Source organism: Tinamus guttatus, unplaced genomic scaffold (assembly GCF_059628265.1).
Source record: "Tinamus guttatus ecotype Peru unplaced genomic scaffold, ASM5962826v1 Tinamus_guttatus_pri_ptg000327l, whole genome shotgun sequence".
NCBI classification, from domain to species: Eukaryota; Metazoa; Chordata; class Aves; order Tinamiformes; family Tinamidae; genus Tinamus; species Tinamus guttatus.
Genome location: NW_028288861.1, coordinates 716,433 through 733,721, shown reverse-complemented (window position 1 = coordinate 733,721; position 17,289 = coordinate 716,433). Strand labels below are relative to the sequence as shown.

Genomic DNA, 17,289 nt, shown 5'->3' with positions numbered 1-17,289 from the left:
CCAGGGCTCGTCAACCTCCATCTCCCTCTCTCCCCTCCCTAGCTGCTCCTCCATCGGGGGTGCTGATGGCGACACAGGGGACAGGACATTGTTCGAATACTCCAATAGGAGCCGGATATGCCGCTGACCCTGACGAAGGTCTCAGGGCGGCAATCACCCCAGCAGCTGCAGATCTTTCTGCTTTTAAACTTTGCAAAGTTGATAGCACCAACCTCCAAGTGGTAGCTAAATTTTCTGCTTCTTTACTACCATTGCTTACTCTGGTAACTCCCACAGTTTTTCTCTGACCTTTTCCCATACTTCAAAAGTGTTTTCCAGTTCAGTGGGGAACCCGTTTCCTCAACACCAGATTAACAGTTTCCAGAGCATAAACTCATCGAACTTAATTCCTCTCTTAGAGAGTGTACGCAAGAGAAGTTTAACAATTGCATCTTCTTCTTTCGTGACTCCTTGACCCATCTCCTGCCCCAGCTGCTCACCTCCCAGGGTGTCCCATTGCAAAATTTGTTCTTATTTGTCCCCAAACCGTCCTGCGATCCATCCCGGCCTCAGTCCCACTGAGCCGTCCTCCAGCTGGGCCTCTTCTTTGGGGTTCCCCACGCACTTCTTCATCTTCGATGCATCGTGCCATGCATCACATTGGGGTCTCCAACTGAGGAGAGAAAAACCACGGGCTCAGCACAATCCAAGGAGCATCAAGCTGAGAGAACCATTTATGCAAACAAAGCCGTCCCTTATCTAGCACTGCGCCATTCCCCGCGTGCGCACCCCCGTCTCATGTGACTGGCCAGAGCCTTTCCTCTCTCTAATTGGTTGTTGACAGGCCCCGTCGCTCTTCTAGAACCTTCCTCATTCCGCAGGTTCACAGTGACCCTTATGTGGCTGGTTCATCGGGCGGCCATATTCCTCCAAGAACGACTCCACGCCTGATCACGTAGATTTTTCAGAATCTGATAGAAATACATTGTTTTACAGTGCTTTTAGTGGTATATAGTGATACAGGAATGCATGCATACATATTCCCTCATACCTTCTTTTTTGCCTTAGATTTTTTTTAATGAAAAACTGTTCAGTATAATTGTGTTACATCTACTGAATTTCCCTAGTAAATTAAATTTCAAAGATATTGTAAATATTAATCAAATTGAGCTAGGGGAATGGTGTGAAGACTGACTTTTCTTCATTAATGAATGTTTTGTGAATATATTGAGTTGAATGTGAGAATGAATGTGAATATATTGAGTTGTTTCATAGCCAAATAATATCTGTATGTTATTCCTCATTATTGTTTTAATTGTAGGTGAACGTGAGCTATAGGCATTTAGGCACAAAGATGCGTAAGAAATTTTTAGTTTTGATTCTTTTCAGTGTTTAAAACAGCTCTCCTGCATTCTTTTCGGTTGCATTTTGGGGGGAAAGCTGAAATGAAACTGCGTGAAAACAGCATCAAGTTAGTTCAGCAGTGGATACGTTTGTAGAATAATTATACAAATAAAACTCCAAGAGATTTAGTCACCCTTGATATCAGCATAACTTTTTTTCAGGGCATAGCATATTTCCTTTGATGAACTGATAGTAAATTAGTAGTGACGAAAGTACTTGTCTGAAAGTGTAAGAATCTTCTGAAACTAGGAAAAAAAATTAATAAAGAATTATGCCAAAGAATTGTGTAACCCATGCCACTATATCAAAGCTGTTAGTAAAGAATTTGCCATAATGGCCAATTAAAAAGTTACATCTTCATAATGAGAAGAAACTGAGAGACTCTTATGATAATTCACAGGTATTTCACAAAGACTATCTTTTGTTCTCAAGTTTGGTGTAAATCACTGACAGCTTTTTCTCCTCTCTTATTTCTGGAAGGTGGTCTTGGAATGCACATTAAAGAAGGATCTCGTTTACAACAAAGTTACTCCTACTTTTTACCACTGGAAGATTGATGACAAAAAGTTTGGCCTCACATTTCAGAGTCCTGCTGATGCAAGAGCATTTGACAGAGGTATTCGGAGAGCAGTAGAGGATATTTCACAAGGTATATTTTTAGGCGGAGAAGTTAGGGGGTGGGGAGGGGCTTGTGTATTTACAAAGGAGCTAAAAGTATGCAAAGTACTTCAATTTAATGCTGACAGCATTTAAAGATACGAATTGATTTGTAGCAGATTAAAATGGATGTTTTAGAGACATTACTACTTGCATTTCCAAAGAACCTTTCACCCAGGTGTCTTAGGCTGTTTTATAGGCATCAATAAGGTAGTTCCTATATGACAAACTTTGCCTCTCTTGCAGAGGTGAGGAAAAGGAGGAAGCTTGAGAGCTTTATTCAGATCTTCTCAGAAGCCCAGATCTTCTCAGAAGCTTGTTCTCCGAGTATGAAGTTGAATGAGTTGAGACCTCTAGTTCTCTGCCTTTCTGTTCACACTTTCATTTCATAGTCATTTTTGCTTGCTAGCAGCTGACAAGGTAGTTCTGAAGACAGATTTGCATGGAACTAAAGAATTTTCTCTAATAATAGTGGGCTTAGCTGCTTCCAGAGCTTTACTGATCTCATGGAAATAATGAACAAACGAGAATATTGTAAAGCCTCAATTTTTGAGAAAAAAATAGGATAAATAGATTGCTAAATGTGGGGAGAAAAGAAGAGAAGGGAGCAAGCATTTGTTGAATGGAAAGAACGTTTCTTTTGGGGCTGTAAAAAGCAACTCAAACAAAGGAGAGTTTTGAATAAAATACTCAGTGCTATGAATTTAGGGGAGGGGATTAATGTGCATTATTTTAGCTAAAGGCAAAGTAGTTTTTTTGAAGGAAAATGCTCTTTGTCATACTGAAATGAATTCTTCTGAGTTGCACTGATACCGTTAACACTTGCAAGAGAAGTAATCAGAGCACATATAAGCACATACTTTTTCTTTCTTAAGGTCTTACAACTCCAATTTCTGCAGATTTCAAAATTATAAAGATAAGACAGCATGCACTCATACTAATTGAAATGTGCCTGTCTTTAATTTTCAAAATTCTATGTTAACAAAACTATGCTACTTTGTTCCTGACTTTTGGTGATACTTTGGAAATGCTTGTACAAGAAAGATGTGAACAAGATAAATAAGAATATGACCAGAAATATTAAATAATGCAGAAATTAGAAATGAAAGGTACTTATTAAAATGAGGTTGAAAATTAGGTTGTGAGATACAATAATCCATTAGCTTAAAAAGTTTGTTCATACTGTCTTTGATGGGTGTTGAAAGATGGAAGCAATAAATGATAAATATGATATGATATGATAAATAAAATGATAAATATGATATGATATGATAAATAAAATGAACTGTGATTATTCTGTGTTTTCTACTTTCTCTGTAGGTTATCCACCCTCCCAAAATGATGTTGAAACGGCAGAAGACTGCTTTCAAGTAAGTATTTTCATTTTTGTATTAACTGTGCAGTTATTTGTGGAATATGCTTGAACTTTTTTTTTTTTCTTCTGCCTTAGCAAGAATAAGCAAAATTGGAGCAGCAGCAGATTTAAGTTCAATAATGTAAAATAAGTTAAGTTCCAGAAGATCTATGTAAAGGCTTGAGATACTATCTGCATTAAATTAGTAGTGAATATTTAATCAGTAGAATGATTAGTCATCCTAAGATTAAGTTTTGAGTTTAAAATGTCTGGTCCAGTCATGTCCTCTTTGCAGTCACGAGAACATAAAATATTCTTCTGAATGAAAATAGGTCTTTCCCTTCTGTACCCTATCATTTTTTACATGTACATTGTATTTGTTTTCCTAGAATCACTCTGCAGTGATATATACCTTTGATTCTGTAGAGTGGGGATTGAAATGATCATGAGATAATGGTTAAAAGAATCTAGTCTAACCTGTGGCAGAAGTTCAAATACTTTCCAGAAACACTGAAGTTAAGCTACATGGATAAAAGTTTTCATTGATCTGTCTCAGCATGCCTTTTTGAGCGGTTGCTGTAGGCCCTAATGTCATTAGAGGTGGTAACTTACCTCGTTCTGTGCTTCCAAATTATAATACTTTACACAATAGTGTATCAAATGCTATGAAACTGATGTATAGCAATGCTCTATATCATGCAGAAATCCATGTAATTAAGAATACAGTAATACAAACAAATATTATACATACTTATATATAGTAAATAGCTGTAATGTAACTAGGTAGAAAAATGTTTGTGTTTATGCATGCATGTCATCTAATTTTTCCTATTTACAGTTGCAAGGAAAATCTTGGCCTTATTCCCACACACATTCAGTTCACTTTTCAGATGTTCAGGTATTTAAAGCTCATATAGAAACAGATAGCTCTGGGATTCTGGGAGAATATTCAGAAAATTGATGATATTCCTAAGCAGTTTCTTGAGGGAAAGTTTTCTGTCACTTATGCAGTATTAGATTTTGATTTTGAGTTTCCTATACCCCTATAGGAGGAGCTTCAATCCTCTGCAACACAAAATCACCAAAATTGTTAGACTTCTTTGAAGATACAGTTAGGAATCAAATTATAATGTGAGACTGATGGTCCCGTATTTAGAAAGGACTCTGCAGTGCAGTGGCTTTGCAGAAGATTTTTTCTGGTTTATTTCCATTTTACGGAATAGCATGGATTTGTCTCTTCGTGTAGGTGTTGGCTATACAACCAACTGTTGCTGCTGTTCTTTATTTACAGGGCTTTGTTTTAAGACACTTTATAATAATCAGATATTTGTGGATTTAAAGTAGCAATGAGGTTTTGACAGAGTGGAGAAAATGTGTGCTAAAGTTAATGCAACCCTTAATCAGCTTTCAAAATATTTATTAATCCTTGCAATAAAGCATGTTTCAACAATTACGCAATTTTTACAGGCCTAATGAGATTAGAGGAAACAAATTACCTCTTGATTAGACTGCCAAGTTGTTATATTTCTATATAAGAGTGCCAAAGTTAAAGTAAATACCTGTGTTTCTTTATACTTGCAAACTTTGTTATTGGACAAAAGCAGAGAAAAGAAAATTTATGACACATATACACTTAAATCTATCCTTTTTGTGAAATTGCTGTTTAAATTCTTCTGCATTCTAGACAGCAAAACTCATTACATGCTTTCACCATAGTACATGTGCTCTAAAATTGTGGATTCATACTGTGGATAGATAATAAGAATTACCTGTTTTCTAGTGGCAAAAATTAGCCAATTAGTCTTATCATATCTCTGCATAACATAGGAAAACACCTGATACTAGAATTGCCAATAATGCATCCATAACTGAAGACATACAGATGTAGAAATACTACAGCATTTCAGTTACATTAAGAAAAGTATTCTGGAAATACTAAGTAATGGAAATTCTTCTCCAAATGGTTCTTTCTGTTCCCCTTCCAAATTTGATTTCCTGCCGTAAGTGGAACTTGCTGTCCTAATATTTTCAATTTTAAGGAACAAAATCATTTTTATTAGAAGATACTGTGCTATGTATTTGAAGAGTCATGTTGACTTTTTATTTCCACAGTATAAATTCACAGTCTTTTGCCTTTTTTTTCTGTGCTTATTCTGTGTGCTTAATTGTGTCCTATCAAAAGTTTTAGAATATATGCACAATATATGCTTAGATATGCATAGGCATTTTGGTGAGTGGGCAGAGTGTTAAGAGATTGACACATAAGTATAAAAAAATTCCAGTCGCCCCCATGCACAGTATTGTTTCATCATAACAGATCTTCTAGAGGTGTCATTTATAGCCCTTGATGAATGATACACAAAAGATCAAACAGTAGAGCTTATCCTCATAATTCATAATTTAAATAAAAATACTGAATAGCCATATTTTTCCTAAAATAATAGAATATCAAAAAGAATAAAGAGTTATTTCATACTTTACTTTTCATAACATGATTGTTAATGTACCTATATTTCTTTCTACTTGATTTCTTGATTCGTTAGTTAACACAGTGACCAAAGTTCCCAGGATGTCATGTCTGAAAACATCAATTTTAAAAGGTTCTTGTCATTTGGATTCTTGTCATTTGTCCCTGGCCAGCAGAGCATTTTGCCCATATTACGCTAAGCATCTTATTCCTCAGGAATCCTGTATTTACTGCATACATTTGAAGTATGAGTACACTAGATACTGTGTAGATAAATTTGATTAACAGTTGTCTGTTTTTTAAAATCAAGATGATTAGCAATGAAGAAAGCAAGACGTGTTTCATAAGTTATTTTACTGGCCGTTTATGCTCTGTGCTACAGAGAGCAAATGAAATGATCCAAGTAATATCTGAACATACGTTCTGCTGTGCAGCTGGGCACGTTGTATTATCACATTTCATAAATGTAATAGATAGAAACACAACAGTTGCCTAAGACATGTTTGCAACATCCAAAAATGGAACTCATCTTATGCTCTCTAGGCTAATATTTTGCTTGTGATATTTTATCTTGGGTCACTACATTTGTTTATATTCTTTAAATAGAAATTCAAAAAGAAAGTGTCTTTACTGAAAACCAAATGTGTCAGTCATAATTCCATTATTGAAAAATAATGGGGGGCAGAGGGCAAGGAGACAAGGGGGTTCATAGTTGCTTTTGAAGGTTGAGTAAATTATTAAAATCACGGTAAATTGTTAAATGAACAAACTATATGCAAGTTGCTCATTTTGTTAAATACCCCTTAATCTTACTAGATTCATTTGGAATAGAAACAGAAATGGGTTGCCGCAAAGCTAACTGACTACCTGCAATGTTTGTAAACAGATATTGGAAATAAATATGTGTAAATACATTTATTTATATGGGGTTGCATACTGGGAATTTGTTTTGATAGGAGGTTTGAATTTTTTGGTATAAAAGCAGAAGTTCCTATGAATTAAATAAGCTGTGTGTCTGCTGTAGTTTGCCTGCTCGTTCACATGCTAGCTGAGCTCTTCTGCTGTCAGACATACAGCACTTCCTCTAGAACTGTTCAGTCTTAATTGAAAAATGTTAAAAATAGAATCAAGAATTTTCCTAGAAGTAAATCTAAGTTAAGAAAAAATCTACATCATACATTTTTGGGGGCTATGGAAACTAAAATGTATAAGTCTTAATTTTGAGAATTGAAGAATACAATTTTTGAGCCTTAGTTTCTACTAGTTTTATTTGGTTCAGATATATTACTGAACTTTGCAGACAACCATCACTTTTTAACAGTTTTGAAGTAATAAGAGATGGAGAGCTCGAGTTTACTACTGTTGGCAGAAAAAAAAAAGAAATCTGGAAAGCATAAGGGGAGGGAAAAGAAATTTGACCGGCTTGTTATTTCAGCAGTGTGGGTATGGCTGATCCTTGCCAAAACGAAGGGGGAGAGGCCTACCACTTAAGACACGCTGCCTTAAGTGGTTTTGATGTAGGTATGGAGGACATAAATGATTGACATGCCTTTTTGTAAACACACTATTTAGTGAGAATTTCTTTTACTTTTGTGTACAAAAGAAGTTTTGCCCAAGTTTTATTTTTTAAAAAATAGGCATTGTGAAATGATATTGAAATAATTAACATTGTGATATAATTTAAACATGGCGCTGTATTGCTTGTATGGAGGAGAAAATACTATATGATATAAAGCACTAACGATTAACAGTAGGTAGTACAAAAGTTAAGTATGTGTATTTTCTAGAAATAAAAGTAGTGCTAATTTATATAACCATTTAAAATAAATCCTAATATATGCTATAATTTTGTAAGGTTTATTTTGTTGGATTAGTATTTAAAAATGAACAGGATTTTTTTTCTCCTCAGTATCCACAACAGACTGTTCACATGTCCCTCTGTTCACTCAAACAGAGTTATGCTTTCTGTTTTATTTTACTGGCTTCCTCTTTGGAATCCCCAGTCACCTCTGGTGCGCTTTACATCCTCAGGTAGAGCAGCTTGGGAGGAAATAATAGGCATGTGAAATACCTGCGTGTGTGTGTTTTTTTGGGGGGGGGGGATTGTTTGTTTGTTTTTTGTTTTTTCCTTAAACTGTATAAATATTCAGACTAATCTGGGTAATATTCCAGGTCATGTCAGAAACACATACCTGGCTGTAATAAAAGTTATTTGCCAAATCTGAAAGTAATTGCTCCAGCAGTCTTAGAAATAGCTAAAACAAAAGGAGGATACTGAAATGTTTCTGAAACCTGTATCATTTATTCACAATTAAGGGGAAAAAAAAAAAAAGTGTGGGTGAGAGGAACAAGCTCTTTTGTGTTGGTTAACATCAAACAGCAGAATTTCAGGCCTCATGGGAAGTAAATACAAGAATTGGGATGCAGCGGAAATGTAGCCTCTCATCCATCCTTCTGTGTAATCATTCAGCTCGCAGCAGAACATTTTTAACAGTGTTTGCAGAACAATGTTGAATTGTCTCCCAGACTTAACTCTGGCAAACGGGGAGAAGGGGAGAAGTGAGGAGAGAGAATCTGAAGAAGAAGAGAAGCTCAGTCTGGTTTTCATTTTCTCTACAGCTGTCATCTGGCTTTGAATTCTGCTGGAGAGCTACAGCTGGAGTCATTTTATTGCTTTACCCAGCATCCTTTCGCCTGCGCGCACAGAAATGTTTTAGTAGTCTTGGAAAAAAAGTCAAAGTATCTCTTAGCAACCATAGGACAGTAATTATTATACCAGCAGCTGGGAGCAAACCAGATTTCCGTTGTGCATTAAAAACTGGCGTAGGTTATTCAGTATCATCTGTAAAGTAACCTATGCCAGTACAGTACTTTGCAGGCTGTGGTTAAAGGATATTGAATGTGGGCGGTGTAATTGCTTTGGACAGGAGAAAAGAGGAATGTGTGCATTTGTGTTTGTGTGTCATACTCTGCGTACTTAATATATAAAGCTTAGTTCTTGTGGAAAAATGTGCATGTTTGCTGTTTGCCTAAAAGCAGTTTCAGTACAATAGAAGCCTCTCCTTTTGGATTGTCAGTGTTTCCATTATAAATACAGATTTTTAAGGTGTTTATAGCCTTGTCATAAAATGTGACATTGGAGTAGGAAGTATCTGTCCAAAGAAAGCCTTTTTGATAAGTGTCGTTTGGCAGTGTCTAAACTATTAGTTCAATTAAAATTGCAGAGTTTGGGATATTCACTTGGCATGTCTGTAGCTCTGAATAATGAATATCTGTAGGCTAAATAAGATATTAAATGACCTCTTCCTCTCCTCCTCTTTTCCTCTTTCTAAATGGGAGAGATTAGGATCTATCCATTTATCCATAATATCTAGGTTGGTAAGCTGAATATTTTTGAACAGTTGATGTGGAGCTCTTACCTTACAGAGGTCAAATACATCTCTCTGTGTCTTGACAACCCCAAGTCTGTCCTTGGAGCAAGTTGAGTGGCTTCAGTTGTGGTCTCTGTGGTAGAATTTCATAAAGCATTCTTCTGCAGTTGGTGCATGTAGAGCACTAAGGCTTGCTTAAGACCAAATTTTAAATTTTGTACCTCATTTTCAGACACTGCTAACACTGTAAGTGTTTGGTGCCTTTGTCCTTGACTGGATGGTGTCGCTCTTCTCTACCAAGGAGAGAGTGGTGGTGCACATGGGTCCTTGAGCTCCCTGTCCTCTAGTTACCTGCTTTGGGAGGAGAAAGGTGTGACCTTATAACATCAGTTGCAACTATTTCATCTCTGTTGCGAATGCAGGCAGCTCCTGTGGCTTGCATCGGTGTTTCAGAAGCTTTTCGTGCTGTTGGGTCCTGTACCTACAAGGGGGCAGCTGGCAGGATATTTGATGTTTCACCAGTATTTGAGGCTTTCTACCTGCCCCTATTCTTGCTGGTCATTATAGTGGTATTTTGTACTCCTTTCCCAATGGTGTTTAACCAGAAAGCTTACTTTGGACAAATGCAGCATTAGTAGCATTGAGGCTCAAAGAGTGGTAAAAAAAAGTAATTCTGTTTGGAATTTTACCTATCTGTACAATTTTGCAACTGAATTTGAAATCATATTTCCTTTTGTGGGGTGTATGTTCTCTCTTATTAAAGCTGATTTGGTGCTTTTCACCTTACTCAGTTTTAATGTTCTACTCAGATTGAGAATTTATATAATATTCAGAAGCAGCGATGAGTCGATTTCTGTTAAAGATTAGAAGCAGAAGAGTGAGGTTCTCTCTATCTAGCTGTCTTAAAACTTGATACATGAGGCTTTTAGATGACTTGGGTGCTGATGTAATCCCAGAATAAGTTATTTTGATAACCAAAAGCTGAACATTCAGTGTTAGTACTGAACCTGCCAAAATCTTCAATCTGCCTCAGGTGATTTTTGCTGGTTGCCCCTACAATATTTTTCCTGACCTATGCAAATCCTTATAGTAAATCTTTATAAATCAAAACATTCTCAATGCTGGAAATTGCATAATGCCAGAATTTGCTCAGTGCTATCAGACGATGACAGTTAGTTAACTTTTATAGTGTCTCTCAATACAAATAAAACATTGTATAGTACATGTTATTGACAGCCTAATGGGATTCATATCAGTGTGATCCTCCATATCCTACCTATATCCAAGTATTTTGAACTGAATCAGAATTGTTTGGTTTTGTATTCATTTCAGAAAATTGGTCAGCTGCACTTACAAGCCAATATTTCACTATTTTATTTGGAATGGCATACATTCAGCAAATCTCTCAGTGTGTATTGCAGATCTCTCACTGTGTATTCAATTGCCTGATGTAACCTTAATTTGAAAAAGACAGTCACTAGTTGTTTAATACACACTTGCCGTAATTGGATATTTTAACAGAACCAATATATGCTGAAACTGATTTTTCCATTCGTTTTCTAGTATTATAAGCTAATCTGTTAAGCAGTCTTGCCATATAATTTATAAAAAGATCTGACTAACTTTTGCCTTAGTTTGCCTTAGAGATTTTCTCCTTTTGCAATTGTAAGTTGGTAAATATTGACAGGATCATGGACAGATAGTCTTAGAGACTGGCTTAACCTCTCGTTCCTTAGCGAGGTTTCTTATGTCTGATTTTGTTAGCAAGTGAGCTATAAAGGGCTGAATTGCATATGCTCTACAGAGAATGAACTCTTATTTTCCAGGGCTGACTCACAGAAAAGCATCCATTTTTCAAAATACTTGTGTTTATAGATGCTGCTAACACATGATATAGAATATTAATGAAGTTATATTTTAGTAGTTCTTCTGTAAATGCAAAATCATTCCACAGGTAAAGTGGAATTCTTATATATTCTAGGCTCCTCAAGAAAATACTTCGAGTTCGTTAATGAAAGATCACCTTTTCCAACATGAAACTGTAGTAACCAGTGAACCTTACAACAGTTCAAACTTAAGGCCTTCAACATTTGAGGATTTCAACTCAAGGAGAGCCTGTTTTCCTAGCCAGCCTAACCAGGTAAGAATGCCAACAAAAGTAGTAGTTCTCATTTTGAGTACTGAGTTCACTGCCCAGTATTTAGTTTCTGAGAAACAAACTCTTTCGTTTTGTATCCCTGTTTGTACCCATATAGTCTCAACTTGCTTTGCAGACAAAATAATACAGCAGTATTATGGCAGACGTAAAGCTTTGTGAAAGTGTTGGCCTATGCTCTAGTGCAGCAGACTACACAAGTAGTAGTCCTTCACCGTCTCTGAAGAAGTCAAATTTCTGTATTTGCAGCTTTGAGAAACCATTTATGTTTGCTTAGAAAATGTAAAATGGCCATGGACTCAGTTTTGATTATATGAATGTTAGAACTGATCTGATTAGAACGATTGAAATGCAGCTTCAAAGTGTGTATTTTGACTGCAGTGGACAATGGAGTGCGCCTGATAAATAATTTCAGTGAAAAAAAAAGTTTATGATTTCTAACTGCCTGCTAAACCAAAATATAATGTTTTGATACAGAAAGGAAAACTTCACATCAGTTATGCATGAAGGGCACTAAACTGTTAGTGAACAGATTTTTCACGGGGAAAAGAACATTCACATGAGGAAGTCCAACGCACTGAGATTTTCTAAAAGAGGTCCTATTTATATCACATTAGATTTGAAAGCTAATATTAAAGCTTTTCCCCTTAAAAATATGCATTTTCCTTTCTTGTGAGCATTAAAGAACTGACAGTTTTGGTAGCATGTAGAAGTAGATTTACTAGTGAGGAAGTAATTGATTAGAGGGCCTCATGCCTAGGAGCAGGCACATGTGGCATTCGGCTTATTCTATAAAACTCCACAGCTCAAAGGAGAGTGAAAGTTCAAGTAGCTGTGTACATATCATCAGAAAATATTTCTACCTCTTGAAATAAAACTTCTATATATACTAAGTCATTCTTGCAAAGAAAGATAGGATGCAGTTGAGGACTTGTATCAACTCCTTTGTAATCGCTATGCTGTGCAAAAGAAACAAACAAGTGTTAGCTGGAGAAGTAGCCAAAAGGCTTGAAATTACGAAGTTCTCAATTGTAATCGTGGCTCTCTTCCAACTACCTTTTTACACAAGTCATCTCACTTTGTTGTTCTGTTTGTCAGAAGATACCTATTTCTCCTTCTTCCCATTTACTTGCAGAGAGTTTGCATACATATATATATGTATATATGTGTGTGTGTATTTTGTTATTATTATAATGGGTATAATGAGTAGATGGGTGATTAGGGTATTGCAGGTCATAATTGCTTGCTCTGCTGCAGTAACCAGTGTGCTCCTGATCTTCAATGAGTTCTAAGGAAAAGCAGAGCAGCCTAAACTGCCTGCATTTTTCAGAGCACAAATGAAATTGGCTACAGAGGAAATGGCAATCTGAGTTGTGGTGTACTGGGTGCTGCTGATCTGTTATAAACTAAATAAAAGAACGTCCTTTAAAATGAAAAGTACGAGAATTGACTTCCTGCATAATGAAGTTATAGGAGATTCCATGGAGATTTAAGTAGATATGAAGTTCTTTAAGTTGTTTTCTCGTATGGCTGCAGCCCACACTTGTATTCTTTTTGCCTAGTCCTGGTGTATATTTAGAGCATAAGCAAGTCAAAAAAACCTCCCATGCTGTATACGTCTGCACTGTAGTTATCTCTGCTGAGCTCCAAGTGTGTGACCATGTGGCACAGCAGATTTTGAAGTAAATGCCAGTTTCATTCTAATGATGTATAAATAGGTTTGAAAACCCTTACTGTGCTCATTATTTGAATTACACAACAAATATCTGCTCAAGATGAAGAAGTGATTAATGCTACTACAAATTCTTTTAATACTCTAAGAACAAGCTATTAAAACATACCAAAGTCCCTCAGATATTCCAGTTCTAATAAACTGCTTAAGATAATTTTAATAGTTTGTAATATTCATCTGCTCTTGTCCTCATGCAGTGGAGCTGTGAGTTGAACAAAGCCGGGTACATTCGTTTATTTAAGGAGAGACAGTGAAGGCTGCAGCACTGCGCAAATGCTTTCAAATAATATGCAAGTTCAACCATGTCAACAAAATTTTTCTGCCACGTTTGTCATTGGCCATTTATGTTTGTCACAAGAGCCTCTGGAATTGCGTTTTGGTATAAGATCCTTCCTCACATCCTGCTCCAGCACCAAGGCTGTTCTTTCTCCTTAGGCTAACTCGGCTGGGGTGTAATTCCGCACGACCAGAGGCCTGTGTGCGCTTTTCCTGGTGAATTTTGCTGATGTTTCTACATAACAATGTGGGCTGTGGATTATTCTGAAGGTTTTATGTACCCCATGTTTTTGCATAGGTCCTATAAAACACCCAAGATGCAGACACTCCATTATAAATAAAGCTTTCAGTTCCAACATTTCTCCTGTTCGCTTGTTTTTTTCAGTATTTCCCCTTTGTTTTCTTAGTCACTGCTTCCCCGATGAGACATGCATGCAGAGCGGAAGGTGCCTTTTTTTTTTTTAACATGTTTACCCTTAAACATTTTAGAAGGTGGTTGACTGGGGATTTAGGGAAAAAAATGAATCCTGTGTATTTATTGTTAACTTTAAAGGAAAAGCATTTAAAGATTGAGGAGAGGTCACATTCTTCAGTTATTAGTGTTTATATTTTTCTCTTGTGTCTCTTAGCTGTCTCAGGGATTGGAGGCTGGAGAGTTTTTGTTTGTTTGTTTGTTTGAGGCTTTTGTGTTTCTGTTTTTTAATGAGGGGATTTATTAAGTGTATTAAATGTTTAGTGTTTCGTGTGGAGAGTGGGGTAAGGAACCTTTATGCCTGTAAAACATGGAAACTTAATGACATTTTTAAACTGTTGGTTTTTTGTTGGTTTTTTTTTGCTTATGCTATCAACAGTTTTAGAAGTCCAATAACCCATACCTATTAGTTGTTGATGTTGAGACAAAGGTCCTTCCTATTTGAAAACAGAGCAGCATTCGGAGGCGTTCTGGTTTCATAAGCAAAGAGGGGCCTAAATGCTTCCCCAGGAGAGCCTGGAACGGGCGGTGTGGAAGAGCAGTGTCCCGCTGTGGCTGGGCAGGATGCAGCCTTTCTGCACACTGCAGCCTCTAGGCTTTGGGGAAGTCCAACTATGCAGGCTGGAGCCGAGGGAAAAAAGGCCTTGTTAGTTTAGTCCAGTTGTAGCTCCCAGGGCGAAGTAGCTCTAATTACAATTCTGTGCTTTAAATGTATCACACAGGATTTACCAAGCAAGGAAGTTAGAGCAGGCTACAGATATTCCTACGTAATAGAAGTTGGCACATTTAAGCAGCTTTCTTCTCCCTTCTACAGCTGCCTCCTACCCGAAGCTGAAACATGCAAACTTCAATGTAGTCGAAGCTCATGGAAAGTGAAATAAAGTGTGTTAACTCAAACCGTCATCTTTAATATTTGCTCACTGCAACCGATTAAAAACATGTAGTTCAGTTGTTCCCTTAGCTCCTCAATAGAGATATCTTATTTCTCATTAGCTATGTCAGCACCGACAAGGTAAATACTCAAAGCAATGACAGGCCAAGACATCCTCCCAGGTCATTCATGGTTCTGGAGGAATTTGTAAGGCCAGTAGTTGGCTAGAGATTGGTTTTCTGTCTCTTCTGTGAGATGGTTGGCAGGCTGCATTTGACAGTAGGAGGAGGTGGAATTTGTCTTGAAGCTTGATTATATTCCAGCTCCCATCATAATAGCCCTATAGTGGGAAAATAGCTCTCTCTGCAAGGTGTAGGAATACTGGGACAAACAGAGACTCTTGCTTTTGTTCTGCACTACCTGCTATATATGGGGACCTCCTTCCATACACATGTGCCAAATTTTTATCCTGTCATTATTTGTACCCTTTCTTAAAAGTCATCTTGCAATGTCATTTCAGTAGCATTCAACAGCTGATTCTTTGCAATGTTGTGACTGTTGCTGATTTATACTTGACACTTCTCACCATTGCCATGTGTTCCTCAGTCTGCATTCTCTTGCAGCCCCCTATCTTACACTTGGCTATAAACTCTGTGATGTTTCAATTGGTATGTTTTGAATTTACCACCTTCTAAAACTTAGTTTCGTGCCCCTTGGCCTTTCATAATGTGACAAAACAAACAAGAGCTCTAGCTCTGTGCTGTTTGTTGTGTCTGTGCTTAGCCTTTTTCTTCTTACTTGCCTTTTAAGGTTAAAAAGTCTTGAATTATGGTCAGTTCATAACAAGAAGTTAATTTAAAAAGCACTTTGCCATTTGCCTAATTGTGTCCTGAGGTAACCTGCTTAGGTTAAATACTCAGAAAAAGGGGAGATGCAGTAAGAAACCACTGTAACTGAGCGTAAGAAACTTACTTGTCTGATCATCCTACTACTGAACTTAGCAGAATATTATCCTTCTTATGGCAAAATCCATGTGTAGAGTAGTGTTGATACTGTTACTCGTTCTCAGAGCTGTTGCAATATTGGAGAGACTTTGAAAACTTGCACTGGGAATAAAGGCTATGGAAGTCTCTTCGCAATACTTAAACATGAGTAACTCTAAGGAAATGTATTGGGCAGCTATTCTTAAAACAGTGGATTGTCCCTACAATTGAAAGTCAGGATTTGCCTGTGGAATTCATTGCTGCTATAAGGTGTAAAGTAAATTTTAAAAAAGAGCTTAAGTCAAAGAATAGCATAAAATATTATGTGGGTCCCAAAATACCCAGAGATCTTTGAGAGATACTAGAAAGGAATATGAAACCTCAGTGCCAGTACCATGCAAAAGGCTACCTAATCCGGGGGAGTCTGTACAAGTTACAAAAAAAAAAAAAAAAAAAGAGAGAGAGAGAAAGAAAATACTGACTTCAAACAGCAAGGAAGTTTTTTTACTATGTATAAAGGTATAAATTTGGGACTTTGCTATAGTAAATTTGTCTTGCTTTACTGTTTCAGGTCTCATTGAAGTCAATCAGACATGTTAGTTTTCAGGATGAAGATGAAATTGTAAGAATAAACCCCCGTGATATTTTGATACGCCGTTATGCAGACTACAGGCATCCTGACATGTGGAAGAATGACCTGGAGAGGGATGATGCAGACTCAAATATACCATTTTCTAAATCGGACAATAAAAAATCTGACTATTTATACCCGTGTGGGGATGGAACTAAGGTGAATTCCCTGAAAGACTCAAAGGGTTCTGTGGTATTTAAAACTCAGCCTTCCTCATCAAAATTTAAGAACTCCAAGAGAAGAAAAGAGGATGGTGAGCGGTCCCGCTGTATATACTGCCAGGAAAGGTTTAATCGTGAAGATAACGGTAGAGGAAAATGTCAAGATGCTCCGGATCCTATTAAAAGATGTATCTACCAAGTTAGCTGCATGCTTTGCGCAGAGAGCATGCTGTATCACTGCATGTCAGACTCGGAAGGAGATTTTTCTGACCCGTGCTCCTGTGACACTAGCGATGACAAGTTCTGCCTGCGCTGGCTGGCGCTGGTAGCGCTGTCGTTCATCGCGCCGTGCATGTGCTGCTACCTGCCCCTGCGCGCGTGCCACCACTGCGGCGAGGTGTGCGGCTGCTGCGGGGGCAAGCACAAGGCCGCGGGGTGAGCGGGCCGGCGCGGGCAGAGCTGCGGAATAACCTTGGTCTCCAGGAAGCATCTGACTTGGATTTGTGAAAGCTTTTTTGGCGAGCTGAAGGGAGTCGCCTTTCGTGTAAGAGATGCTCGATGCGGAAGGAGCAACAGGACTTGTCAGACCTTGGCATTTTACAAGTGCTGGCCATGCCTAACTATTCCCTTTGAGCGCATGGCATTCGTTGCGAGTTGGGAAGGAGTTTTTGCAAAGGAAAGCCTATTCTTATTATTGGCTATAAAATGAGTATATAAATTACGATTATACTAAAAGGGATTAACTTTTGCCACTTTGTACATTCATGGTTTAGGTG

The 17,289-nt window shown here is 37.4% G+C and overlaps 1 protein-coding gene across 1 annotated transcript in view; it reads left to right on the top strand.

Annotated features, from left to right (window-relative positions):
• The window catches only part of SPRED1 (sprouty related EVH1 domain containing 1), a 59,625-nt gene extending 42,588 nt beyond the window's left edge, over window positions 1–17,037 (top strand). The window contains exons 3-6 of the mRNA XM_088529389.1: window positions 1,864–2,032; window positions 3,361–3,410; window positions 11,214–11,372; window positions 16,293–17,037. Of these exons, the coding sequence (XP_088385515.1) occupies window positions 1,864–2,032; window positions 3,361–3,410; window positions 11,214–11,372; window positions 16,293–16,952 (1,038 nt within the window). The 3' untranslated portion in view covers window positions 16,953–17,037. The remainder of the gene's footprint in view (window positions 1–1,863; window positions 2,033–3,360; window positions 3,411–11,213; window positions 11,373–16,292) is intronic.
• The last annotated feature ends 252 nt before the right edge of the window (window positions 17,038–17,289 follow it).